At 51.6% G+C, this 27,698-nt stretch overlaps 2 protein-coding genes across 3 annotated transcripts; one reads left to right on the top strand and one right to left on the bottom strand.

Annotated features, from left to right (window-relative positions):
• Positions 1–330: 330 nt before the first annotated feature.
• Positions 331–13,060, top strand: Thra (thyroid hormone receptor alpha). Its single transcript, XM_015495774.2, has 8 exons — positions 331–684; positions 3,041–3,108; positions 3,885–3,985; positions 5,913–6,060; positions 6,676–6,881; positions 7,998–8,144; positions 8,602–8,860; positions 9,719–13,060. The coding sequence occupies exons 1-8, from the start codon at positions 632–634 to the stop codon at positions 9,967–9,969; spliced, it is 1,233 nt and encodes a 410-aa protein (XP_015351260.1). The 5' UTR covers positions 331–631; the 3' UTR covers positions 9,970–13,060.
• A 167-nt stretch (positions 13,061–13,227) lies between these two features.
• Positions 13,228–20,750, bottom strand: Nr1d1 (nuclear receptor subfamily 1 group D member 1). 2 transcript variants are annotated; one of them, XM_015495773.2, is made up of 8 exons: positions 20,085–20,750; positions 17,019–17,351; positions 16,664–16,752; positions 16,416–16,560; positions 15,465–16,102; positions 14,978–15,163; positions 14,334–14,544; positions 13,228–13,712 (listed from the first exon to the last, which is right to left on the bottom strand). In XM_015495773.2, the coding sequence occupies exons 1-8, from the start codon at positions 20,113–20,115 to the stop codon at positions 13,513–13,515; spliced, it is 1,833 nt and encodes a 610-aa protein (XP_015351259.1). In that variant the 5' UTR covers positions 20,116–20,750; the 3' UTR covers positions 13,228–13,512. The 2 variants fall into 2 exon arrangements, with proteins under 2 accessions (XP_015351259.1, XP_048647984.1); XM_048792027.1 differs by lacking the exon at positions 20,085–20,750 and adding an exon at positions 19,723–19,894.
• Between the last annotated feature and the right edge of the window lie 6,948 nt (positions 20,751–27,698).

Raw genomic sequence — 27,698 nt, forward strand, 5'->3', positions numbered from 1 at the left:
GCCCTGGGTTCAATCCCCAGCACCACAAAAAAAAAAAAGATTCGTTATCTGCTACCCATGTAGGTAATCAAGATGAGCATGTAGGTAATCAAGATGAGCTCATTCTTTCCCTCCATACCTTCCCATGTCTGGGGCTTGGGATATGGCTCTCCAGTCTTCACTGCTGTGCTGTGATCCGAGGTCATTCTGGTCCTGTCCCTGCACCTGCCCTCCATGCCCACTGTCATCTTATTATGAGCCCCAGAAGCCCCAAATATTGCCACCAAAGGAAACCTACCCACCTCCTGCCAGTGGTGCCTTCTCACCCCTGCCTTTCTCTTCTCTCCACAGGGATCTCTGGACAGGACAAGACTCTGAAGCTACTCCCCCAGCCCCTAGCCCAGGATCCCCCATAAACCCTGCTTACCCCCCAGCTATCCTACCTGCCATTCCCTGGCCCCTCCCACCACCCGCCCCCCTTGGGGTGCAGGGCATGGTGTGAAAGGCCAAGTGCTGAGGCGGGTACCATGGGTGCTGTGCCCTAGGGCCTGGGTGGTAGTGGGTGGGTGGCCTGTGGGTGTGCCGGGGGGGCCATTGTGCCCACCCCAGTCTCTTGGCGTGCTGGAGGGCATCCTGGATGGAATTGAAGTGAATGGAACAGAAGCCAAGCAAGGTGGAGTGTGGGTCAGACCCAGAGGAGAACAGGTAATGGGTCCAACAACCTAGTAGTTCCCACTCCTAGGCAGCAGGGCCTAGTCAAAAGAAAACTGAGCTCCCTTTGAAGCACTACCTTTTAAGTACCTCAGGAGATGGGTGTGAGGCCAGCAACCCTGATGCCTACTACCTTTATCCAGGAGATGAGGGATGTTTAGATGCCACAGGGAATTAGACATTTGGATTGAGAGGTGCCCATTTTGAAGGGCGAAGTGATTTAGAACAGAATAATCATAGGCAGCAGGCATATGGCCCCTTCCTGGACTCTGCTAAACGGTCTCTAGCGTCCCCAGTGTTGCTGCCCTCATCTGGGCATGTGTGATCCAAAAGGCATTACCATTATCTTCCTCTCCTTATCAGCCCTTTCACCATCTGACCCCAAGCAATTATGTTGTCCATAAGCTATACTGCACATAACTTGACATTTCAGGGCACAGGCACCAATAACTATTGGTCATAACCCACGCTTGAATTTGGAATCTATTGGGAGCCCCACAAGCGTTTCCTTGTTCATGGTTAAGGGTGGGCACTGCTATGGAGGTCCTCCCAGGAATTGAAAGTGCAGGCCAACCATAAAGATTTTGTTTACAGGTGGGTGAGGAGTCAGCCCTGCCACACAACTAGGGATGGGTTACCTATGATATGCACTGCCCTTGAGCAGCCTAGAGGGTCTTTGCCCCTCCCATCAATTCCAAGTGGCACAGAGCTCTGTCCCAGTTGGCATGTTGTCCCAGGAGCTGGGTACAGCCTGTGCCTATGGCTAGGGAAAGAGTGGGGGTGGGGGTACTCTGGGGAGCAGTGTGGCTGGCTGTTGCCTAGGAGATCAGATCCTGAGCCAGAAGGCCAGAGGCCTGGCCAGGCAAAGCCCTAGGGCTCAAAACTGGTTCCCTGGAGAAGGAGAGGAAATGGATGGGGATTTGCAATTGTTTAGGCAGGGTGCTGGAGTAACCTCCCTCCCTGAAAGGCTGACTTCTGGCAAAGATATAAGAAGGAAAGTCTGTCTTGTCATTGTATATCTGTCATTTGTAGCTCCTGCCCAGACTTACGTGGGTTTGGGAGAATCAGCCCTGAGAGGTTGTACAAAGGCAGGAATGCAGGTTCCCAGTTCCTCAGACTGCAGCCCCTCCCCCATGTTCCCGCGCCACCTTGTGACTGTCCCTGGGACGGCAATTATGAGTCTGGTAATTGCTGAAGCCAGTCACTCCACTGAGGCCTAGGTGGCCGAGTTCCTCTGCACTTACTCCTCTGGAAGGCGGGAGGAAGGTCTGACCCTCCAGCCCTGTAGGAACCAGACAGGGGTAATCCCCAGGGGGCGTGGAGCACTGGGCTGTCTGTGACTGTGACCCTGGCCAAGGTCACTGTGTCAGTGTGTTGGGAGCTGCATCCGGCTCCAGGAGGAGGGGCTGTGCAACGTGCCACATGCAGGGTGGGTGTGGAAGGTTATACAATCCTTGCATGCATGTAGAGGGCTTATGTAACCTGCATGCACTGAGGTTATGTAACATGTATGTGGAGAACCCAGCCACATATATGTGAAATGACTGAGTTGCTAATAATACCTTGCATGAAGGGGCACAGGGTCCTTGTCCTGGCTCTGACTTCATTGCACAGTGTCATCAGGCACAAGTGTCACCGTTTGCTGCTGTGTTAAATGGAGGCTAGGAACAGGGTGACTCTAGTATTTTCAATCATTATGGATTATGTAGCATGTGTGCATGACCTGGAAATCAAACAATGCATTCACACTGGGGGAGGGGGTAGTAATATTAGGTGGCTGTCCAGAAGCATATCCTAGAAGTCACATAACACACTTGAGAATGCCCTGAAAGTTGCACTGATATGTAGACCCTTATTTCCATCCTTGGGTTTATACTGAAGATTGTATTGTTATTCATATGCACAGGTGTCCTGTTGCATGTATGTGTTCAAAATGATACATAGCTTTAAGAATATTCTGATGATTCTTTTTTGCATATTTATCATCTGCTGAAGGCTTAAATATGTGGATATCCTGTCTATTATGAGCGTTTAAAATCTTTAGTGTATGTATGGGGGTATATGTATACATTATATATGAGAGAGAGAGAGAGAGAGAGAGAGAGAGAGTGTGTGTGTGTGTGTGTTGGGGTCCTAAAACATGCTTTTGCCCTAGTCAAGCCCCTTATCTTTCCCCTGCAGCTACCAGATAGCTGGATCCTTCTCTAAGTTTTGTCAGCTGATGTTGGGGGTGGGTAGGATGAGGACCTAAGATGGAGGAGTTGGGCCTGGAAGATCGAATGAGGCTCTTGGATAAGAAAGGGCTATCCAAAGACTGCTCTGTGATTCTACTCACTTTGCCCCCGTCCAGTGCCAGGTCACCAGATGGAAAGCGAAAAAGAAAGAACGGCCAATGTTCCCTGAAAACCAGCATGTCAGGTGAGCCTGGCTGCATGTACCCCTTCTCTATACTCCTGACCCCATCAGACCATATGGGGCCCTCTCTGGGCCTAGGTTCCCTTCTAACACCTTCTATGTCCCCTGGAGAGCCTCCTACAGGGCTTGGGATGGATTTGCCTGGGGGTGAGAGTGGTGATATGGGACATGCTCCAGCCCTTGAGGAGGGATTAGGACAAGGAGGGCCTCTTCCTTTCTCCCATGATCTCCTCACATTACACCCCCCACCAGAATCAGAGCTTGAGATGGAGGATGGAAGGTCTGTATTCTCCTGAAATGAGCTGCTCCTGTTTGTGTTTCTCTCTCTCTGCCATCCTCTGTGTCTTAGATATAGCAAAATGTACCCATGGTGTGCACACCTATAGTCCCAGCTACTTGGGAGGCTGAGGCAGGAGGATCACTTGAGCCCAGATCAGCCTGGGCAATGTAGTGAGACCTCATCTCAAAAAAAAAAAAAAAAAAAAAAAGAAAAAAAAAAAAAAAAAGGAAGGAAAGAAAAAAAAAATGAAGGGGGGGAACCTTAAATGGGCAGTCAAAAGAACTGACATCTGGTATATTTGTAGAAAAAGGGATGGACAAAATTAGCTCCCATATTATCTCCAGGATTCTACCTTTCTACTTGGAGACAGAGATCCCTTCAACAAGGCCGGGCTAGGAGATGGGCCAGAAAGGAAAAGTTGGGGCTGGGGAAAAGTATAGGAACCTCTCTGCTGGGCTCCTCGCCATGCCTGCTGCCTCCATCCTTTCCTCCCTCCCAGGGTATATCCCTAGTTACCTGGACAAAGACGAGCAGTGTGTCGTGTGTGGGGACAAGGCAACCGGTTATCATTACCGCTGTATCACTTGTGAGGGCTGCAAGGTATGGACCAGCCATCTCCTGCCCCTCCCCCACCACCTGAGCCCCCTTCTCATTCCCTTTGAGTCCCTCAGCACCTGGCATGACAGACAAGCTCTATAAACATCTAACCTAAAGCCCACCTGTGATATCATCATTTTTCTTCTCTTAAACATTCATTTATTCACTCATTCATAATCCCTGTTCTACCACTCACAGGTTAATGGCCTAACCTTCCTGAGCCTCAGTTTCTTCATCTGTTCCGTGGAGATAATCATACTACCTGTTTCACAGAGATGTTGGTAGAATTAGATAATTCACATGAAGTGTGTAAAACAGTGCCAGGCACATAAGAAGCCCTGGATAAATGTCAGCTGTTACCCATCCATGCAGTTATAAGGAGTGAGGAGTACAGACTATGCCCTGCCCTCCAGCTGCTCACAGCCTACAAGAGAGGAGCAGATCTGAAACAGACATTGGTGTTTTTCAAAATGTGGTTCATGGACCACCCGGAGTACTAGCTAAAATGCAGATTCCAAGGCTACATTGCCACCCCTACTTGGTCAGAACCTTTTTGTGCTGGAGCTCAGGGATTCCGACTTTAAACAGGCTTCCCAGGTGTTTTCAATGCATCTGAAATGGTGAGAACAAGTGCTGGGGGGTATGGTGGGTGCACACAGGAGATGAGAACAGCAAGTTCTCCCTAGGCAGAGGGGCAAGGTCATAGACTTGGGGAGGCTTAATTAGATTTCACTTTGGTTGTTTCGACCAGCATGGTTTTTCCAGGATCACCACCTTCTGCAAATGTCAGACTTTCCAAGAAACAGATCATTTAAAAATCTGTGAAAACTTGGGCTGGGGATATAGCTCAGTTGGTAGAGTGCTTGCCTTGCATGCACAGGCCCCAGCACCACACACACACACACACACACAAAAAAAAAATCTGTGAAAACTTAAAGTTACTCACTTTCTTAGTGTCAACCAAATCTGGTGGTCCAGGGATTTAAGTTTCAAAGCAGTGCTCCTAGAAGCAGTGCTCGTAGTGTAGCATAGAGCAAGACATCTGGGTCCCAGGGAACATTCCTCCAAAGACAGAAATGTCTTGGCTCCTTTTCTAGAGAGTTTGATTTTGTAGGTGTGGAATGAGAACCAGGAATCTTGTGTTTTTTGTAATTGCACTAGATGATTTTAATGCACCCCAGAATCTAAGATCTCAGACCTTGATGTCCTCTATCCTTTACCTGGGGCTGAGTTCTGGCTCTGCTGTCTAGTTAGCCATATTACTTTGGGCGAATTGCTCAATCTCTCCAAGCCTCAGTTTCCTAGTGTGCAAAATGGAAACAATGACAATTTCTACCTTGTAGGATTGTCATCAGGGTTAAATGTAATAATGCAGGAAAAAAAAGGTATATCTTTACATAGTAAGCATTCAACTCAAGTCCTAGCTATTTTTATTGCCACCGCCTTGATTCTTGAGATTTTTCCTTTAAAGCAAAGACTAATCCTGATACATGTAATTTTTTTTTTCAAGCTGCTAGAGTTCATACCCAATGTTTTTTCATGACTTTCACTTTCCTATTTCATGAGTTCCACCTGCATGGGCAACAAGCAACATACTGTATATGAGTCAGTGTCGGGTTAACAAGATGGAAAATAAGATATCAATTGGACTTCCAAAGCTGCTATTCCTTTAGGTTTCACAGCTTCTCACACCATCCCAGACCCAGTGCTCACCAATGCAGCCGTCATTCTTACCTCTGCCATTCCCAGATACTCCCCACTTCTCTTCGGCCTGGGGGCTGTATTTCTCAGGTCATTGTGCCTGCGGTGTCAGGAGGATGCCATGTTCCTTCACTGATCTTAACTCTCTCACCAACCCCCAGTGAGCTGAGTGGTTGGCCCAGGAAGGGGAAGTCATGATTGGAACCTGCTTAATCTCCCCCTATCCCAGGGCTTCTTTCGCCGCACAATCCAGAAGAACCTTCATCCCACCTATTCCTGCAAATATGACAGCTGCTGTGTCATCGACAAGATCACCCGCAATCAGTGCCAGTTGTGCCGCTTCAAGAAGTGCATTGCCGTGGGCATGGCTATGGACTGTAAGGGGCACGGGCCGGGGGAGTTGAGCCACTCAGTTGGGCTAGGGGTGATTCAGGGATGGCATTTCCCTTCCATTGTACCCTTGGGGCAGAGTCACAGTTCAACCCAGGTCAGGTTGGTGGTGGACTCTTCTGAGTCTTGGTCCCTGATACCCTTATCATAAGGGGAAAGGGATCAGGATTCTCTATGGGTCTTACACATGGGCCCCAGTGCCCACCTGCCTTTCACTACTTATGGGACTTAGAGAGGGCATTGTTGGGTAAAATGAACTCCTGAGAACTCTCCTAGCACTGTGATCCTGACCCCCAGGAAAAACCTCCTTTCTGGGTAAGGGGGTATTTTTATTGGCTGGGGACTGGGAGGCAGGATCATCTAGAAACTGTTATCACCATAACCTATTGGGCCATAACATAATACTACCCTGGATCTTTCCAAATTGGAGTTGACATTGTCCCCCTTACTGTGCCACCCAACTCCTAGGTGATTTGGGTGATCATTTAACCTCTCTGACCCTTGGTTTTGCCCAACCTCTGCACTAGAAGAATAGCTTCTGAGAGGACTGTGGATAGGGGAGGGAGAGTGCCCTGCAAGGAGTCTCTTGTCTCTGTTAACAGTGGTTCTAGATGACTCGAAGCGAGTGGCCAAGCGCAAGCTGATTGAGCAGAATCGGGAGCGGCGACGAAAAGAAGAGATGATCCGATCTCTGCAGCAGCGACCAGAGCCCACTCCCGAAGAGTGGGATCTGATCCATGTTGCCACAGAAGCCCATCGCAGCACCAATGCCCAGGGCAGCCATTGGAAGCAGAGGCGGAAATTCCTGGTAAGGGGCACCAGGAGAGCAGCAACCGGTTGGCAGGAGAGGAGAATGGACTCTGAGGCTTGCCTCCTATGGAAAGCCTCCTCAGTGTAATCCAGCCCAGAGCTGATACTCTCCACACCTTGGTGGTCTGTGCAAAATCACTGCTCTCTGGTCCTACCTATTTCCTATGATGGGGTGCTCTATGAGGACAGGGCTTGTTTTACTCATCAAATTTTTAGTGCAGAGGTGACCTCTTCTCATTTTCCTGCCCACAGTGCCTGAGAGGGAACCATGAGGGCATAGTCATGTAACAAACAATATTTTTTAGCACCTGCTGGGCTTTAGGTGTTGTGTTAGGCCCTGGCAAAACTGAGTGACAAATGGATGATTGTTGTTTTCAGAAGATGGACAAGTGTCCTTATGTGGAGGGGGGAGACCAAAACCTGGATCCTGGTTCCTGATAGAATGTGCTATGGGGTGGAACAGTGCACTGTTAAAAGCATGTGCTCAGCCAGGCACAGTGGCCCACGCCTATAATCCCAGGGGCTCAGGAGGCTGAGGCAGGAGGATTGTAAGTTCAAAGCCAGCCTCAGCAATGGCGAGGCACTTAGCAACTCCATGAGACCCTATCTCTAAATAAAATACAAAAAAGGGCTCAGTGGTTGAGTGCCCCTGAGTTCAATCCCTAATATCCCCCCCACCCACAAAAAAAAAAAAAATTGTTCTCCAATACCAAGCAGATGTTTATCAAGATGTAGTCATATGACTTTGGCCCTAATACTTAACTACACTAGGCCTCAGTTTCCTGCTCTGTGAAATGGTGATAATTTTATCTTCATCAGAGTTGTGGCAAGGATTAAATAAGATATGTAGAACATGTAGTCTAACGCTTGTTCAGTCATTACAACTGAGATTATTATTACATTACCGCTGCTACCATTCTTACCATTGTCGTTATTAGCAGACTTGGAGTGCTCTGTTTAGCCTCTGCCCCAAAACCTCGGAGATGGGACACAGCTAGTCCTATCTGGCCCCTCTTCCCCAGGCTGCCTTGGAGCTCCCCCTGGTGGGCAGGGAGCCTCAGTGAGAGGTTGAAAGGGGTCTGCAGCCTCAGATGACCCCTATCTCTTCCTCTAGCCGGATGACATTGGCCAGTCACCCATTGTCTCCATGCCTGATGGAGACAAGGTAGACCTAGAGGCCTTCAGCGAGTTTACCAAGATCATCACCCCGGCCATCACCCGTGTGGTGGACTTTGCCAAAAAACTGCCCATGTTCTCCGAGGTGAGTGGCAGATGGGAGGAGAGACATGGTGCCAGGTTGGAGGGAACCTGGGGCAGCTCCCCAGGGCACTGCATGCTCCTCTGAGGTTCTCTGGACAGGGAGTCCTATAACTAACATACAACCATTGCTAACTCCTTGTGCCTACCTCCCCAGCCCTTCTCCCCTCAAGTCTCCGTGGCCACCCACCTCCAAGCAGCCTAAGCATTCTCCTCATTGTGGGCAGGAAACAGACTGCTCTCCTAGCTGCTGGACTTTGGCCAAGTTACCTAAATCTCCTGTACCTCGGTTTTCTTATCTGTGGTGGGCTGGGGTGAATAACAGGACCTCCCTCAGAGGCCTAACTGTGAAGTTTAAGTAAAAATAGGATACACATGGTTCCGCATCAGGTCAACTGTGGGAGAGACTGGAGCATGGGGAGGGCCATGCTGAGTGGTCCTGTGACCCTGCCGCCCCACAGCTGCCTTGTGAAGACCAGATCATCCTCCTGAAGGGGTGCTGCATGGAGATCATGTCCCTGCGGGCTGCTGTCCGCTATGACCCCGAGAGTGACACCCTGACGCTGAGCGGGGAGATGGCTGTCAAGCGGGAGCAGCTCAAGAATGGCGGCCTGGGAGTGGTCTCCGACGCCATCTTTGAACTGGGCAAGTCACTCTCTGCCTTTAACCTGGATGACACGGAAGTGGCTCTGCTGCAGGCTGTGCTGCTAATGTCAACAGGTACCTGCTGGTGGGCTGGGAGGGCTCAGGAATTGACAGGGACCCCAGAGCTAGGCTGAACCCTGGGCTTGTTGGCTCTCCTTTTTTCTTAATCTTTAAGACTCTATACCCAAATCTACTTCTCTGACCCATTCCCTCTTCTGCAGGCTACCTGTCTATCACCCAGGCTGCCCTCTTTTTTTTTTAGTTGTAGATGGACATATATCTTTATTTTTACTTATTTTTGTGTGGTGCTGAGGATTGAACCCAGTGCCTCACACTTGTGAGACAAGCATTCTACCACTGAGCTACAACCCAAGCCCTGCGCTCTGTCTCTTATTCCCTGTTCTGTCACCTACCCCATCTTTGGTCCCCAGGCCTATCACTGTTCCCCAGTCCCTGTTCTGTTCCTTATCATGCCTTTGCCCTGTTCTTTCTCTCTGCCCCCCATCCTCTGTCTCTAATATATTCCTTTGTTCCTTACCTTCCACACTCTCTTCCCATCCACCTTCTGTCCACCATTCCTTCTATCTCTAAGTCCTACCTCTTATCCCCCAAACTCTTTTCTTCCCTCATTACCACCCCACCGCTCTGCCCACCAATGCTTTTCTGTCCCCTGGTCTTCCCCTCTCTCCAAACTTTCCTCTTGTCCCAGGCTCCCCTCCCCATTCCCCTGTCTTCCTTATGTATTGCTCTATGCCTCCTTCTGCCTGGTGGCTGGTCCTCATATCTCTTTCAGTGCAGTTTTCTTCTCTGGATCTCTCCTAACCCCTCTGCCTCGTCTCCCTTCTTGTCATCTGCTCATATCCTCCCCCATGTTTCACCTATGTCTCTCTCAGACCCTCACCACTCACCTGTCCTCCCCTTCCTTCTTTGCAGACCGCTCGGGCCTGCTGTGTGTGGACAAGATCGAGAAGAGTCAGGAGGCATACCTGCTGGCGTTCGAGCACTACGTCAACCACCGCAAACACAACATTCCGCACTTCTGGCCCAAGCTGCTGATGAAGGTGACTGACCTCCGCATGATCGGGGCCTGCCACGCCAGCCGCTTCCTCCACATGAAAGTCGAGTGCCCCACCGAACTCTTTCCCCCACTCTTCCTCGAGGTCTTTGAGGATCAGGAAGTCTAAAGCCTCAGGCGGCCAGAGGGTGTGCGGAGCTGGTGGGGAGGAGCCTGGAGAGAAGGGGCAGAGCTGGGGGCTGAGGGAGATCCCCCCCCACACCTCTTCTCTCCTTCCTCTCATCCTTGGATAGATGCAGCTCCCACACACCCCTGCACTGCCCAGGTCCCCCTCAGAACCTCCAGCCCTGAGACAGGGCAAACAAATGAACTTGCTATGAAAGGACAGTATGGGAGGCTGGGACCGTGTCCTGCAGTTCCCAGGGGCCCTGTCCCCTAAGAAAGTAGGGGAAGTGAACCAAGAGGGACAAGCCATCTTGACTGTAGGGATAAGAGGAATGTGGGATGGGGGAAGATGCCCTCACTCACACCCTACACATATAAGAGATTCCCCCACCCAGTTCCTTGGCCTAGGTTTCCCCTCCAGGCTAAGGGCCTTTACTTTCCCAGATGCCTGGGTGCAAAAAAAACGGCTTGGCTTGGATCCTCCCCTGGAGGTTAAAAAATGATAGTCATCCTAACTGCACTTTGGAAACCAAGCAAGGGGAAAAGTTAAATGAAGAAAAACTAGACACAGAGAAAAAGACAAAAAAAGAGAGAGAGCGATAGAGAGAGAGAGAGAGAGAGAGATATTAAGTTATTAACTAAGGCTGGCCAGAGGGGAAGGATCCCCCCCTTTCCCATCCCCATGCACTTTGAGAGCTGCCCTTCCTCCCCCCAGATCAGAGAGAACCCCCCCCCCTAATTCTCCAGAGTAGGGCTGCCGATCAGAGCTGTGAGTTGACACAACAGGGTCCTGGCCACCCCCTTGCCTTGCCCCTCCCTCTGTGCCCCTTTGGCACCCCCACCCCAGTACTTTCTCTGCTCTCTGCCACTCGTGCCCGCTGAGTTCCATCTACCTCTCACGCTGGATGCCAGCTGGCCCCTCACCAGCCTGCCCTACTGCCCACACAGCTCCCCTTTCAAGTGCCCAGCCCCAGGGGCCTCTCCCTATCCCCCCTCCTTCTGCACCTTGGCACCCACACAGGAAAAAACTGTGGCCCAGGCTCCTTCCCTCCTCATATCCTGCAGTATTAGCTAAATCCAGATGCTGCGTGGGGGGTGGGGGGGTTGTGTGTGAGCGTCTCCCAGAGCCTCCACCCCTGTAGGACTCTTTCCCTGTTTCCCCGTCTTCTGGGCTCTCTCTCTGATCTCTGCCCTCCTTCCCCACCCCCACTCAATGCACTGGGGCAGGCGAGCAGGCATATAATGGGGTTGTTTCCATTGATGGCACTTGGTTGGGGCCCCAGGGGAGGAGGCAATTGGTGCTCCTCCTATTTTCTTTGAAGCTCTTCAGGCTGGCCACCCCTTTGCCCCTGGGACCCCTTTCCCCTCTTCTTTTCTCTATTCAGGGACTTTGGCTTGAGCCATCTCCCACCCTCCTGGTGAGGAGTGCTCTGTTGGTCTGCACTTGGGTGAGCTGCCCTCCTCTTCCTCCTGCCTTTGGCAGTGCCCACTCCTCAGGGGAGGGGGGAGAGGAGATGGCCCTCCCACAGGTGGGAAGGAGGAGATGAGGGAGATGGACAGAGCAGACCAGAGAGCCCTGGGTTCAAGGCTGCATGTCGGCAGGGATGGATGGGTGGACATAGATGCCCCCGGAAGCCATGGGGAATAGGGCAGGGGGCAGGGGAGGGGTGCCAGGGCTTCCTGCGCTTTGCACTATTGGGGCACAAATGTCTTAAGTAGTGGGGAACCTGCCACCCCACTCTGACCCTCAGCCTGCCACAGCCCCCTACACACACATACACACACACACACACACAAAGGCAGTGCTCCGCTGTCTGCCAGGGCAGTGTCCTTCCCCACTCTTCAGGTGTTTCCTCCAGGTAGACTGCCTGGAGGAGCACACTGTCACCTGTCTGAACGCCTGCCCCAATCCTCTGGGCCCCCATGCTGCCCATGCTGTCTTTGTTTCTATCCTCTCTCTCTCTCTCTCTCCTGGGGTACTGATTCCTGGATTCTTCCAGTCCCATGGGGAAGCCCTCTCATACCTTCCTCCCACACCTGGGGGCCTAGTGGAGTTCCTGACCTGTCTGCTGTCTCCCCACTTTCTCCAGCCCCACCCCTGTCTTTCTATCCCCTTTCTCAACCATGGACATGGTGGCCTCTTACATGCACATGGGAATCCCCCCACCCTTCTCAATCATGTGAGCTGTGATCCCCCACCTGCTGGCCCTTCCCCTTCCCCTCAGTGATGTGGAGTGTATGTGTGTGAATGTGTGAGTGAGTACACGTGATGGGGGAGGAGCCAGGGAGACTCAGGAGTGCCACGCACCTGCTCTAGAGAGGCAGCTGTCCCAGTCCCTGCTGAGGAAGTGGGGGACAGGGCCCTCTCCTGGGGGCCATTGGTGCTAATGAGGGGGAATGGCCTTGATGTGGGTGCTTAGCATGCCTCCTCCAGTGTTGGCCCGGGGCACTAGGGCAGGCTGGGTGGGGCAGCAGGTGCAGTATTGGTGGGAGGATGGGTTGCTGGGAATAGGTTGAGGGGGCCAGGCCAGGACAAGGGGGTGCCAGAGCCATGACCACTACCCCACCCCCACCACCCGCCTCTCCATCTCAGTATTCCCCTCCCATCACTTATAACACACATACCTCATCCAGCCTCCTCCCTGCTCAGACTTGGGGAGGGTGGGGGAGGAGGAGCCCCTACCCCTATCCCCAGTGGCAGGTCTGCAGGGCTGGGAGAGGGCAGGGCGTGTGACCTAGACACCGTCCAAAAGGGGACAGTACTTCCTGCCCTGGGAACTCCTGGGTGGGGGGAGGGGGACACTGCCCAGAGGCGCTACTGAATGTATGAGAAGCTGGTGCTGGGGTGGGGGGAGGGGGGTTGTGGCCAGAAACAGGGAAGGAGGTAGGTCCCTTTCCCAGGGAGGGGTGGGACCGGTAGGGGTGACTTGAGGGGCTCCTACTCCTGCCCCACGTTGACAATCAGTATGTCTGTTATGTGCGATTTTTCACCCCGTTGTGTTTTGGGTCAGGATTTTAAAGAAAGATATTTTTATGGTAATTGTTGCTCGTCTATTTTACTATATATTTATGTAATAAATATATGATGAAAATAACCCCCTTGGGCACCCCCCCTTAGACTTGTGTGCTGTTTCCCTATATCCTCCCATCTGCTGGCAGAGTACCCGCCCCACAAACTGACCAGATGGAGAGGTGTCCCCCCCCAAGCCTTGGCAATAGTCCCACCCCAGCCCCCAAACGAGCACACACCACAGAAGCCAGCTCAGCTGTGAACTATTGGATTTGAGACAGGAACAGAACAAATGGGGGGCCAGAGAAGGGTGGGAAAGTGAGAGTGGTTTAAATAGGGGAGGATGGGAAGCATGGTGATGGGGGAGGGAGCAGGTATTTACAAGAAGGCTCAGGGGGCCAGAGGCTCATCTTGGAATATTTTATAACAATATAAATAAGATTCTGGTTTGCTTTTCCTTTTCGTCTCGTAAAGGAGAGAGAAGTGCAGAGTTCGATTCTGTACAAGGGGGCAGCGGCAGAAGGCCGGCCGGGCGGGTCACTGGGCGTCCACCCGGAAGGACAGCAGCTTCTCGGAATGCATGTTGTTCAGGGTCCGCAGGTCCGGCAGCTTGAGCAGCAGCTTGGTGAAGCGGGAAGTCTCCGAGGGCCGGTTCTTCAGCACCAGAGCCCGAAGAGCCCGCAGCAGCGTCTCCTGGAGCTGCTCCACCGAAGCGGAATTCTCCATGCCCGAGCGGTCTGTGGGGAAGACGACAGCAGTGAGGCAGGCTCCCTGAGCTCCTCTGACGAGGAACCGGAGGTCTGCGAGGACCTGGCAGGCAAGGCAGCCTCTCCCTGAAGCCCCTCTGAGGGCCCGTGGGGAAGGAAAAGGAGCGGCACAACTCCTTCCAGGCCTCCGCCCAAGAGCAGGGGGTGCCTGAATGCTGGGAGCACGGCTGGCAGGCTGGCCACCTCCCATCCTACAAGACCACTCTCCTCCCCTGAAAAGGCCATGTGTGGCCAGGCTCCCTTGCTTTTTGCTCTGTAGTTCCCTCTGCCTGGGATGCCCTTCCCCCTTTCTCTGCCTGGCAACATCTTACTTGTCCTTTGAGACCCCACTCAAGTGTCACTCCTTCCCCAGCTCCCCCAGGCAGAAATAGTTGTCTGTGCTTCCTTGATTCATGCTTTTACTGTGACACTTATCTCACTGTTTTATAATTAGTCGGGCATGAGTCTGTTTCCCAAGCTAGACTGTGTCTGAATCATGTCTGTATCCCCAGTGCCCTGTGCAGGGCCTGGCATAGAGTAGGTACTCCATAAAAGGTGTGTTGAATTGAACTGCGTCTGCCTCCTCCCGGGTTAGGCGAGAGCTTGACCTACCCGCAGAGACAAGCACCACCGCGGTAAAGAGGCCCAGCTCCTCCTCAGTAAGCGCCAAGGAGTTGAGCTTCTCGCTAAAGTCGAACATGGCATTGAGCAGGTCTCCCATGCCCATGGCACCAAGCTCCTGCAGGCTGTAGGTGGTACGGCTCAGGAACATCACTGTCTGGTCCTTCACGTTGAACAGTGATGCAAAGCGCACCATCAGCACCTGAAGGGAGGACAGTCATCCTGGGTTAGGTGGGAGAAGCAAGTGCAAAACACCCCAGAAGTTTGCCAAAGGGTTTAGTGGTACTGCCCTATGTTTCTCAGTGTGGGAGGGTTGTTTCTGAATGGGCAATGCGGTGGAAGGGGGCAGGTGGAGACACTGGGAGCATCCCACTGGCTTTGGAATAGGTACTTCACCAGTTAATTTGCTCACATCTAGAATGGGGGTAGCACTTTTCATGTAATGGGGTACAATTAGATGCCGGCTGGGATGAAAGAAGTTCCAGCCACCCAGAGGTGGGCATGGGAGGGGTTCTGCCCCTCTATCAGATACTGGGATTCCAGAGCCTTTCAGAGCCCCTGCTCACCCCAGATATCAAGCCATTCTGCTGGATCCTTCCCAAGCTTAAGAGCAGGGAGCACAAAACATCACTCACCTCAAAGGTGCCGGCCTTGAGCAGGGTGACCTGGTCATGCTGAGAAAGGTCGCGGAAGCCAGGGATGTGCTTGGCAAACTCTACTACCTCCCGCACAGCGGGGGTGAAGCTCATGGAGAAATCTTCCCAGATCTCCTGCACAGTTCGGCCACTGCGTCCGTGGGGATACATGTTCATGGGACATGCCTGAGGAAAGAAGGGTTGCGGGGAGGGTGATGTCAGCCAGGTTGGCTTAGATGGGTTTCCCAGTAGGGCCAGGCTGCAGATTTTGCCTGGGCTAGGGGCTGTGGCCCTGGAGAATGGATAATAGCAGTCAGGTGCCAAGTGGAGATCAGGGATTCCCAGGCAGAGCCCAGACTGCAGGGCAGGACACCCTCACCTGGGAAGAGAATATCACCACACTTAGCCTCCAGGAATACCCAGCTGTCCTATATTTAGTCTGTTCTTCCAGGCCCCCAGCCCTCTCCACCCCTTCCCATGTCCTCACCAGCAGAACATTCTTGGAGTTGCCTTGCCGCGGACTGTTGGCAGGTGCCTCGCCTTCTGGGGCTGCGTACACGTGGGTGGGGCACAGACGGTGCCCATTGCTATTGGGCTGGTGGCAGTTGTGGTGAGGAGGGCCGGGGGGCCAGGCAGGATAGGAGGAGGGGCCCTGGCGTAGACCATTCAGGGCCTCATTATGCCGCTGCGCGGCCAAGGCGTTGTCATTGGGGGCAGGCGGGCAGCCCTGACTCTCCCAGCGATGTGGGATGGTGGCTGAAGGGCTACTCGATGTATGGTTAGCATTGAAGTTGCCAGGTGAAGTGCCCAGCTTGTCGTGGGCATAGGTGAAGATCTCTCGATGTGCCCGGGCCACCTGAGATATCACATCCTCCACGGTGGGCTCAGGGCTTGGGGATCTGGGTGGTGTCAGCTGTTGTGGGAATTGAGAGAATCCCACCAGGGGTGAGGGGGTCGGAGCAGGAGGTGGCGAGGGTCCCATGGGGCCTGAGGTGGGATGCTGGGTGGGTGAGGTCTCCAGTGGGCACTGGCTGCTCAACTGGTTGTTGGCCAGGTTCATGGCACTCTGCATCTCAGCAAGCATCCGCTGCTTCTCTCTTTTGGGGATGCGCCCAAAACGCACAGCTGTGACAGGATGAGAGCAGTGTCAGGAAGTTCTCAACACACTCACATGCATCTCTTCCTTCCTCAGACCTTAAAGGCCTGAGGAAAACCAAACCCAGAAAGGCCACACCCATCAAGGTGATCTTTCCAAGTACAGAGGGATTGATGGGAAAGAAGTATGTGTTTACCCAAGAGGATAACATAGGGGCATCCTCCATGCAAATGAGATTCACAGTACCATGTGTCTCAGTTTAGGACTGTTTTTCTTAAGGGAGGGATTAGGTCAGAAGGTTTGGGTGGAAGGAAAGGGGAGGATATGAGAATGCTGCCTCACCATCTCGAGACATGCCCACGGAGAGACATTTCTTGAAGCGACATTGTTGGCAGCGGTTGCGATTGATGCGGACAATGGAGCAGTTCTCATTTTTCAGACACCGTTTGTACTGGATGTTCTGCTGGATGCTTCGACGGAAAAAGCCCTGGAGGGCAGGGGCAGTTAGTGAGCATCTCCATCCAAGCTGGGCCTATGTGTTCTGGGAGAGGTTGTCACCTGCCCCTGCCCTCACCCCCAACCTGCCTCACCTTGCAGCCCTCGCAGGCGTGCACGCCATAGTGGAAGCCTGAGGCCACGTCCCCACACACTTTACACAGTAACACCATGCCATTCAGCTCTGTGGGAAGAGATGGGCAGTGGATAAGCAGAGGCCCTTCCATCTGAGTGGCTTGAAATGTGGAGGTTTTCTAGGGTTGAGATTTTGCAGGGGAAGAGTTAAGGAAGCACTCCAGTGTTTAAGGGCCCCTCAGATGACCAGACTGGGCTGGACAGGGGCAGGCTGAGGCCAAAGTATGCCCTGAGAGTATCTGTTTCATGAAAACGAACTCCCAACCTAGCCTTGGCTCACTTCCCTTCCCTCAAATCATCTGGACATCAACTCACTGGTGATACTGCTGGTGCTCTTGCTGGGGGACACTCGGCTGCTGTCCTCCATGGCCACTTGTAGACTCCCTGGGGGGCTCCCATTATAGAAGGAGGATGACGATGAGGAGGAAGAGGAGGAAGGGGAGCTGTCATCACTTAGGCTGGGTGGAATGCTCCCAAAGGAGCGAGCTGGGTCCTGGGTAAGGGAGCCAGTGGGCGATGGTGGGAAGTAGGTAGGGCAGCCTTGGGTCAGGGACTGGAAGCTGCCATTGGAGTTGTCACTGTATAGAGACTCCGGACTGGTGCGGCTTGGGGAGGAGCCACTGGAGCCAATGTAGGTGATGACGCCACCTGGCAGGAGAACACAAGAGAAGGGGATGTCAGCCCTGCCATATTTTTGATCCTAGGGCATCACCAATTTCATCCCAAATCACTGTTCCTCTTATAAGTTAGCCATGTGGAATCCCTAAGCTTGGAGTTCATTAGTAACTCCCAACACAGACATGACATCGCTAATCTTGTCATAATAAGTAACTCCCCAATACATGCTAGGCATAGCATGGCCAAACAAGTGCACTGTCCTTTCTTCGCAGGATACAATCAATTTCTGCTTTGAGTGTGAATCATGATGCCTGTAGTCAACTCATACCTCCTGCCCTAGATACTCAGCTAGGAAATGTCAACTGTAGGCAATGACTTAATTGTCAGTGTCAAAACTAGGGATGGGACAAGTAGCAGAGAGCCATTCATAGTGCTGAGTCTTCAAAAACAAAAACCAGCTCCCAATTCTAACTTCTTGCACAAAGACCATTCCAGGGATAGAGATCATAGACCAAGAAGGGTGGCTAGCTAACAGTAAAGAGAACAGAGGTCTGTCAAAATAAAATGGTCATGCCCCCCCACCCCCAAAAAACAGGGAGACAAATTCTTGTAAGGTATTGCAGGGAAGAAACCAGCTCAGCCTTGCTTCCCCTGCCTCCAAGAGATGAGTCACAATGGACTCTATCTCGGAGTCCAGGAAGGGCTTAGCGGTGAGCTGCAGGAGGTGGAAGTGAAGTACAAATTGTCCAGCCTGGGGCTCTGGAATTCCCCCTTCCAGATCTTAGACTGGTGACATATTTGGCGCTCTGGCCACTCAGGAACTTTGGCACTCTAATTACAATCAGCTGGCTCTGCTCTTATGGTTTCAGGAGAAAATGGTGACCTGCCTGCCACACCTCTGCCAAGCACCTAGCAGGGCCTGCCATGGGTAGGGTGGGAGAAGGGAGGATCCCAGGACACGTGTAAACTGACACATGCCATGCCACCGTGTCTACAGAGGCACATGTCTTGCTCACCCACTGACACACACTAAACTGGGCAGGGCAGCCTTAAAATAGCTCAAGGTTGGTCAGGGTGAACCCAGCTCCCTGTAAAGTAGTTGCACAACAGATCAGCTCCTGAGTTTCAGGGCTGAGGTGGGGGATGGGGTATTTATTTGGTAGTAAATGAACTTGACCCAGTTTATCCATCTCCAAAGGGGGAGCAAGACCTTTATTCAAAGAGCCTTCCAACTTTGAAATGAGGGGCCCACCAAAAGAGTCTAATTCTAGATCTAGATCTTTCACCAACCAACTTTGGTAGGGACCTGGAGGAAATCATCCCTCTGCCCCCTGCCCAGTTTTTCCTTCTGTGAGGAAAAAAAAAAAAAGGGAAAGAGAAGAAAAGCAATATCCTTTCAGCTAGGGTTCTGGGTTATAGTTATTTGGGGGCAGTCCTTAGAGGCCAGCTGCTGTTTAATCTGTGGACTGCTTCTTGATGGGTGGAGGTGGAGGAAGATCATGCTTAGCGGGAGGAAAGAGATGCTTGGGGAACTGTAAGAACTGGGAATGTGGATAAGGAAGTTGGGTCCAAACGCAGTACAGTGAAGTACAAGCAAACAGAATTGAGGGGGAAAAGCGAGCAGAAGGATAATCAGATGTGAGGTGCCTTTGGGGAGCATAAACTCGAGGCCAGGAGAGGTCAGGGGTGGCTCCATCTTACTCTGCTTCTGTGATGGGGGAGGGGGGCCGGCAGGCAGGCGAGAAAAGGAGGCAGGCGGGGGCGGTGAGTCAGCCCAGCTTCACCCAGATCTCGGCTGGGCGGGGCGGGAGCCCAGCCCTCAGACGGCCTCACGTCCCAGCTCCACGTGTGCCCATCGCACGTGGCTCCCCAACGAGGAACCCCGGAACTCAAGGCCCCGCCCTCTCCGCTTCCCGTCTGTCGCGAGCAGCAGCCCCGCCCTCCCTCCGCCCTTCCCTGCAGTCCTGGGTCGTGGGCTGGGCCCAGAACACTTGCTGGGCCAGGACAACCAAGGGGAGGAGAGAAGGGGACACGCGTTGCCGGGGCAACGGGGGCGGAGCTCATTATGTAACGGGGCCGGGAGGCAACAACCAATGGGGTGGCGTCCACGGCCTCTGCTGAATGAAAACAAATGCAGCACGTGGGCCCGGCTCTGCGGCCATGTGAGCCCTCCTGGAGCCCGGGCACTGTGGGTGCCCTCCCTGGGGCCGAGCACCACGCTCCGGACTCCTCAAGTGCCGCTCCCTACAGTCACTGAGGATTCCCCTTTGAGATTCGACCCATTAATTTCCCCCGCCGCTCCTGCCCCCATCGCCCCACGGCTTCTGATTCCCTGGAGCGTGCGGGGAACTACTGGAAAGAGAAAAGAGAGGAGAATTCCTCCTTCAGAAGCCAGGCATACCACAGCTGCAGGGGATGACGGATGGGGACGTTTCAGGACACTGCTCCAAAGTTCCCAGTCTCCCTAAGCTCTTCAGCTCACTATTCCGTACCCGCTCTCCGCTTCCTCTTGCCAGGGATATGAGTCCTTCTGGCTCAAGGGAGCTTTGGGACTGATGGGTGGCGGTGGTGGTGAGCTTCAGGGTGCATTCCCAGAACGAACAACCCGCTGTGGAAATCCCACCCTATGACCCCTCAGCATGCTAGCAAATGTCTGAGCAGAGGGATTCCCCAGTCTCTTACAAAGTTCCTCTTGTGATAGGCGTAAGATGGAAGTTGGAGACAGACAGAGGCAGGATGATAGCAGTAAAGCAATCTCTGTACCTGTATTGTTATTGGAGTCCAGGGTCGTCATGTCTTCACCGGTCGAAAGCGGTCATTCAAACTGGACCTTGACACAGACTGGAGGTTGCGGTTGCTGCTCTTTCCCCCGGGGCACTGGCTGAGGACGGGGAGTGGACCCCGCTGCTCAGGTTCAGGATCCGAGGCACCCTGCAGCAAGCTCTTAGGGTGGCCGGACTGCAGCCCTGCTGAAGGGTAGGACGCTGAGGCAACGGAGGTCTGCTTTGCATGGGAAAAGCAGAGATAATGTGTGTGGGGAGATGGCCTGCAGTAGTTCTGGCTAGAAGGTACCAAGGAGGGTCGGGTCTCTGCAGTGCACCGGGTGCCACTGCCTGACGGCTCCGCAGCGCTGTAGGGTAGCGAATCTGGAGCTCCCGGTGCAAAAGTCCCAGAGGGAGAGAGGTTGCAACCAGGAAGTAAGTAGGTGATGGGAGAAACGGGGCACCCAGGCGCAAAGAAGAGAGACGTGTGCCCTGCTACGTTCCCTCGGCAGCAATATTTCACTCTGCCAATCTCAGCCGCCTTTTGCCCGAGCCTTTCCCTGGGACAGAGGGCTCTGCGCAGGCGCCAGCAGCCCAGGGTTCCCGGGCCGCACGCGGCACTGGAGCAGGTACCATGTGATCCCAGGGAGCGCCTCGTGCCCCAGTGACACACTTTTCCAACAGCCGGCACGTTGAACTCCGGGCGCCTGCGCACGCTAAGACTATCGGGATTTGTAGTCCACTGACAAAGTGGGCGGACTGCGTGTGTTTCCCCTTTCTGCTTTGCAAAAGTGCTTGCTGGCAGCGGGGAGGAGCTGAAAGTGGAGAGGGGTGGGGTGCGCTGAAGAGTCAGGGTGGCGTGTTTGGAAAGCCTGTATGGCAAGGGCATGTGAATTCCTGGGGAGGGACTGGCAAGCTTGTCTGCTCCCTGGGAGATCAAAGCTTAAAAGGCCCTTTCTGCAAACTTTGCAAACGTGAGAGCTTCACGTGATTGCAGGGCTGACCTCGCCCTGAGGTTACTGGTGACACGAGGAGAGAGACAAACAGGGGAGGGAGATTTCCCTGGAGTCAAGAGCTTAAGCTGCTTTTGCTGCTGGGCTAAGGCCTGAGATGGAAAGGCAATGTGACCCCTTTTCCCTTCTACTCCCCTTAGGGAGAACACCCCAAGGGAAAAGAGTGTCAAGGAGGTGGGGATATCCCTAGGGACTCCCTGTTTGCTTGTATGACACCACCCCACCCACTCGAGGTGACTTCTGGGTGAGTCATTTCCCTTTATCTGGGAAATAAAAAGGACAACCAAGGGGAACTTCATGGTGAAAGTGCTTTGAGGTCCTTAAATAATGGGGCAAAGGTGAAGCTGAGCCCTGGAGGAGGAATGACAGCCCCTACCCTTCATCCACAGTGCTTGAGGGTGGCCCATGGATTCCACAGAAGATAACAGAGGAGAATATGAAGATCGTCTTAATCTTCCCTTCTTTTACTGAAGAGGAAAATGAAGCTTAGAAATTAACTAAGGGGGGTCTGGGGATATAGCTCAGTTGGTAAAGTGCTTGCCTTGCATACACAAGGCCCTGGGTTCAATCCCCAGTACCATTAAAAAAAAAAAAGAAAGAAAGAAAGAAAAGAGAAAAAAGTCGGGCAGGGGGGTCACCAAGGAAAGAGCTGGCTATTAAGGCCAGTGAGGTTGGCAGCTAGCCAGCTGACCAATGACCCCTCTAACTCCCAGCAGAAGAGTGGCTCCCTAGAATAGCCTAGGCTTTAGCTTTGTTCCCCTGCCCTCAACTAGAGAGAGAGAGAGAGAGAGAGAGAGAGGGGTGTGTGTGTGGGGGGGCAGTGGGCTTTTCTCTGGCCTGGAACCTGGCTCTAGGGCCCAGAGCCTGGAAGCTGCTGCAGAGCGTGGGAGGAATTGGGAGGGACTAGGAGAAACAAGGAAAGAGACTTTTCAGGAAAACTGGGTTCTGAGTTCAGCCTCCACCCCGCCTCCCTCCTCCCAGGGGACTGTGGAGGGAAAGCTGGGAGGTAAGCCACCATGTCTGGTGCTGTCCACTTTCTGCAACCCTCCTGACTCTCCCCCACAGCCAGGGCCAGAACCCCAACTCAGGTATCTGTCAGGGGTGGACTTCAAATCAGCACCCCTGTGGTGATGTCTAGCTCCCCACTGGCCCCAATCCTGCCACTGGCAAACCTTCCCTTTAATTGCCCTGGCTCCGCCCCCAAGACCCCCTGATGTTTGTGGCTGTGGTGGTCCTGCCCACTCCCTGGCTAGTTGCTGAGTGTTTCTCTCTAGAGGAGAAGGGCCAGGGGTCAAGATTCCCTCCCTGAGTTTTCAGCCAGTGAGAAGGAGGAGGCTGAGGCAGCAAGAGCTGAAATTCAGTTGGCCTAACTCTACTCTTGGCAAGAAGCTGGGTTGTTTTTGCAGTCTGTGTGAGATATGAAGGCAGAGGCTGGGAGGGAGGAAACCAAAGAGAGAGGTTACCTCTGCCCTCTCCTTCCTCTGCACTTCATATAGGGCAAAAAACATAAGTTTTGGCTGGACATGGTGGTCCATGCTTGTAATCCCAGCTACTTGGAAGGCTGAGACAAGAGGATGGCAAGTTAGAGAACAGCCTGAGGGACTTAGTGAGACCCTGTCTCAAAATAAAAAATAAAGGCTGGGATGTAGCTCAAGTGGTAGCGCACTCGCCTAGCATGCGTGAGGCACTGGGTTCGATTCTCAGCATCAAATAAAAATAAAATAAAGATATCGTGTCCCCCTAAAAAACTAAAAATAAATATTTAAAAAAATTAAAAGGCCTGGGGCACCCCTGGGTTCAATCCTTAATCCCCCTAAAAAAAAAAGTAACTTTGGGGTCTTTCTCCTTCCTCTTCCTTCTTTTCTTTCTTTTTTTTCTTTCTTTCTTTTTTTTTTTTTTTGTACTGGGGATTGAACTCAGGGGTACTCAACCACTGAGCCACACCCCCAGCCCTATTTTATATTTCATTTAGAGACAGGGTCTCACTGAGTTGTACCTTGCAATTGCAGAGGCTGGCTTTGAACCCCATTCTCCTCTCTCAGCCTCCCAAGCCGCTGGGATTACAGGTGTGTACCACTGTGCCCAGCCCTCCCCAGCCCTTTTTATTTTTTATTTTGAGACAGGGTCTCACTAAATTAGTGAGGCTTCCTTTAAAATCGTGATCCTGGGCTGGGGATGTGGCTCAAGTGGTAGCGCGCTCGCCTGGCATGCGTGCGGCCCGGGTTGATCCTCAGCACCACATACAAACAAAGATGTTGTGTCCCCGAAAACGAAAAAATAAATATTAAAATTCTCTCTCTCTCTCTCTCTCTCTCTCTCTCTCTCTCTCTCTCTCCCTCTCCCCCTTTTAAAAAAAAAAATTGTGATCCTCCTGATTCACTTTCCCAAGTCGCTGGGATTACAGGTGTGCACTACTGTGTCTGACTGAGTCTTCCTTCTGCAATGTGTGAGGGGGATACACAATGAAAGGCAAGGCTAACCCTTGTCTCTGGAAGCTTCTAGTCTATCCATCAGTCTACTTTTTATACTAGATGCTACTGGCAGGGCAGAGAGTAGGAGACCCAGAACTAATAAACTGGGGTTGGGAAGACTGGGTTATCTGGCCGTTGGGAACCTGGAATAGATTCATAATCGTTCTTTGACCTCACCTTGGCTTTAGATAACAGGTGTATCTCAATACAATCTTCCTCTCCCTCCCACCAGCTGGACATTCCAGTGCACTTCTACACACACACACACACACACGCGCGCGCGCACGCATACACACGCCATGCACACATGCACAAACACATCATTCCTCCTATAGCCCAATTTGGCCCAAGAAGGGACCACACTCAATGAACATGCTCAGCAAGACACAGTCCTGGATCCATATTATATACACTTCCACTCTGATTCCTCAGAATCCGGGATTGTAGAGACCAGCCCACCATTTAGGGGCTGCGTTGGATCCTTCATGTGTGTGTGTTTCCAAATACGTCTCTCATTTAAGATTCTAGAAAAGACAAGGGAGATAAAGGAAGGAAAGGGATCAGGATCTTTATATTCTGGTGAGTGTGTCTGCATGTGATTCTATGATTGTAAGTGTGAAACTGTACCTTTGAATGTGAGTATGAATGCTGTGAGTGTATGTGGGTGTGTATTTGATCCAAGATCCCATCTCTTTGCCAGTAGGTTGTTCTGGGTAACAGGGCAACGCCCTGTGCAACTCTTGGGTGGCCTAAATCTTGGACTGACTGCTTGACTGACTGACTGACTGACTGAGGGTGCGTCCATGCTGAAAACAGGTCAGACTTCAGTAAGTAGCTTCCCATCCCCTTCCTTTCTCACCAAGGAACCATTGCCCAGGATAAAACCTGTCTGCCCAGGTGATGCAAACCTGGAACAGAAACCCTGGGGATGCCCCCAAATCCAGGAACCAGCTGTGTACCTGGAAGAGTCTCATTCCCTGCCCTGCTATATCCTTTTCCTGGTCTCTAAAAGGCCAGCTTTCTTTCTTTACCCCACCCAAGTCTTCAGTGTCTGGGGAGAACTTCAAGACATGTTAGAAGAGTAATAAAATCTGAGCTACCTTGTTCTTTGGGAGATGGGGAAAGAGAAGGTGAGGTATGAATTGGCAGTGGGTTTTATGAATGTATTTCACCTCAGATTCTATCTTTTTAAAAAATATTTTGTTAGTTGTTGATGGACTTTTATTTATTTATATGTGGTGCTGAGAATCGAACCCAGTGCCTCACACATGCTAGGCAAGCACTCTACCACTGAACTACAACCCTAGATTCTTTTTTCTTATTTTCTTAGTTATCAATGGACCTTTATTTTATTTATTTATATGTGGTGCTGAGAATCGAACCCCATACCTCAAACATGCTAGGCAAGTGCTCTACCACTGAGCCACAACCCAGCCCCCAGATTCTATCTTTTTTAAAAATATATTATTATTATTATTATTTTAGGTGTAGATGGACACAACACAATGCCTTTATTTTTATGTGGTGCTGAGGATCGAACCCAGTGCCTCACACATTTGAGGCAAGCGTTCTGCCATTGAGCCACAATCCCAGCCCCCAGATTCTATCTTTAAAAAATAATAATAATAATAATTTTTTTGTAGTTGTCGGCATGGACAGCATGCCTCTATTTATTTTTGTATGCAATGCTAAGGATTGAACCCCATGCCTCACACATGGTAGACAAGCAGCTCTACCACTGAGCCACAGCCCTAGTACCTCATATTCTATCTTTATCTAACTACTATTCTTTCCAAGGAAAGGAAATAATAAACATGTATTAAGTACCAGTTTATTAAGTGCCAACTATGACAGACACTGCTCAATACGCATATTATTTCACTTAGTATTCACAACAACCCTATGCTGTAGATGGCATTCTTATTTTAGAGATGGGAAAACTGAGACTTACACATGTTTACTAACTTGTGCAGGGTGCCAGAGAGGCTAAGTGGTTTGTCTTAAAGCCATATTTGCATAGTACTTAAAACTGAGATGTCATATGGAAGAATGACTGAGCCGATGGAGATTATTCAAAGGGCTAAAACTCCCAGCTCCCGCCCACCTTTGGTACTAGGGATTGAAACCAGGGTTGCTTTACCACTGAGCCACATCCCCAGCCCTTTTTTTTAATTTTATTTACAGAAAGGATCTCACTGAGTTGCTTAGGGCCTCATTAAATTGCTGAAGCTGGCTTTGAACTTGACATCCTCCTTCTTCAGCCTCCTGACCCACTGGGATTATAGGTGTGCACCACCGCACCTGAATACTCCCCAACCCTTCTTGAATTACTACTGTCCACATCATGATGAGTATGGCAGTGCTAGGATTCAACACCATGCCCCAAGTCCAAACTCTTTCCACTGGCAACACTGTCCCTCCCAGAGAGACTGGTTGCTCCAGGGGGCACTTCTGAGCAGCAAACATCCCAGTGTTTCCCAAGGATTGACGGTGCTTGGAAGTGAAATGAACAGAAGAAACCTGTTCAGCATCCCTTGTTTCTCCCCCCACAAGAATCTCAGCTTCCTAGAACCTCTTTTTTATTTATTTTTGTGACACTGGGAATCGAAGCCAGGGCCTCAGTCATGCTAGGCTTTACCACTGAGCTACACCTAGCCCCTCCCTCCCCCTTTTGAAACAAGTTCTCACTGAATTGCCCAGGCTGGTCTTCAACTTGTGATCGATCCTCCTGCCTGAGCCTCCAGAGTAGCTGGGATGACAGGCATGTGCCACACACCTGGCTTAGAACTTCTCTCTCTCTTTTTTTTTTTTTTTTTTTTTTTTGGTACAGGGGATTTAACCCAGCGACATTTAATTTCTGAGTCACATCCCAACCCTTTTTATTTTTTATTTTTAGGCAGGGTCTAAGTCGTTGAGGGCTCCCTAAATTGCTGAGGCTGGCATTGAACTTCCAATCCTTTTGCCTTAGCTTTCTGAGCCACTGGGATCACCGTGCCCAGCTTAGAACCTCTCTTTTAACTTCAACACATCTTCTTCCCTAAACCTTTCCCTTTTTCCATCCTACATTCATCTTTTCTGGTTGTAAAGTTGGGAAGAAACCACAGTAGGGTGCAAAAACCAAAACAACCAGGTAGCAACAAAATCTCCCACATAGACTGCTTTAGAGGTAACAAAGCAGGCATCTGAACTCTTTTCCTTACTCCAACCCCAGACTTTGGGGTTTGTACCTGATGGGGGGATAAAGGGAAAGGTAGGTCCGGGCCCATTAGAGTTCCATGGTGCTATCTTCCAGGGGCTATATTAAGAACTGATTGAAAGTGTGGAAGGTCACCAGGGTCAGAAATTGGGTACAAAACCCTAAGGAAGGAACTTCTGACTTCCCATTTACCTGCTTGAGCAAAGTGCATCTCTACAGCTGCCATCCTGAACAGATGCTTCTCCAGTAGATTATTTGGGGGAACCCAAAGGACCAAAGGACGATCCCCCTCTCAGAGTAGAGGATCCCACAGACATCATAGGATCCCAAAGGTGGCATGGACTGTCTTTGGTATTGGAAGACTAAGCCCCAGGTGACCCATTTTCTGTCGTGGAACTCCTCTTCCTAGTTAGAGGGTAATGGCATCCAGCACATGCAATGCCAAAGTCTTCTTCCTGTCCACTCTGCTGTTCTGCTGTTGGAATCCACTGGTGGTATCATCTTCCAGGCCCCTGTGTCTGACCACTGACTGTCCCTTGAGCTTCTGTGGACTGAGATACAGGGGAGTATGGGCATTTGTATGTGCATGTGTGTTATGTATACATGTTTGTGATGGTAAACCTATATGTCTGCCTCTGTCTCTGCCCCTTACCCCAAGATGCATTTCAAACCCTCTGCTTATCCAGCATCTCCCTGTTTTTTGGGCTTATGCAGATCTCTATGCAGCTTCCTGTGGAGACCAGAGGTTCATGATAGTCCTTGTGATCAGGATGGACCTCAGAGGAACTGAAGCTGGCGCAGGCATTAGGGGCCATGTGTAGCTTCTGGGAGGCTTACATAAACACTGGCTGGGATGAGGAGGGGAAGAGGGGGTGTGCAATGGGCCCAGGAAAAAAAAAAGCAAACCCCACCCCACCAGCCAGCTCGGAAACATG

The sequence above is a fragment of the Marmota marmota genome, unplaced genomic scaffold (genome assembly GCF_001458135.2).
Source record: "Marmota marmota marmota unplaced genomic scaffold, marMar, whole genome shotgun sequence".
Classification (NCBI taxonomy): domain Eukaryota; kingdom Metazoa; phylum Chordata; class Mammalia; order Rodentia; family Sciuridae; genus Marmota; species Marmota marmota.

Bases quoted from the DNA above. Each gene is read 5' to 3' on its own strand.
- Thra (XM_015495774.2), top strand. From the start codon at position 632: ATGGAACAGAAGCCAAGCAAGGTGGAGTGTGGGTCAGACCCAGAGGAG. The intron at 685-3,040 runs GTAATGGGTCCA...GCCCCCGTCCAG, and splicing joins TCAGACCCAGAGGAGAACAG to TGCCAGGTCACCAGATGGAA. The intron at 6,061-6,675 runs GTAAGGGGCACG...CTCTGTTAACAG, and splicing joins CGTGGGCATGGCTATGGACT to TGGTTCTAGATGACTCGAAG.
- Nr1d1 (XM_015495773.2), bottom strand. From the start codon at position 20,115: ATGACGACCCTGGACTCCAATAACAATACAG. The intron at 17,352-20,084 runs GTACAGAGATTG...TTCTCCTGCCAG, and splicing joins GGACTCCAATAACAATACAG to GTGGCGTCATCACCTACATT. The intron at 14,545-14,977 runs GTGAGTGATGTT...TCCTCCCTTCAG, and splicing joins TCAAGGCCGGCACCTTTGAG to GTGCTGATGGTGCGCTTTGC.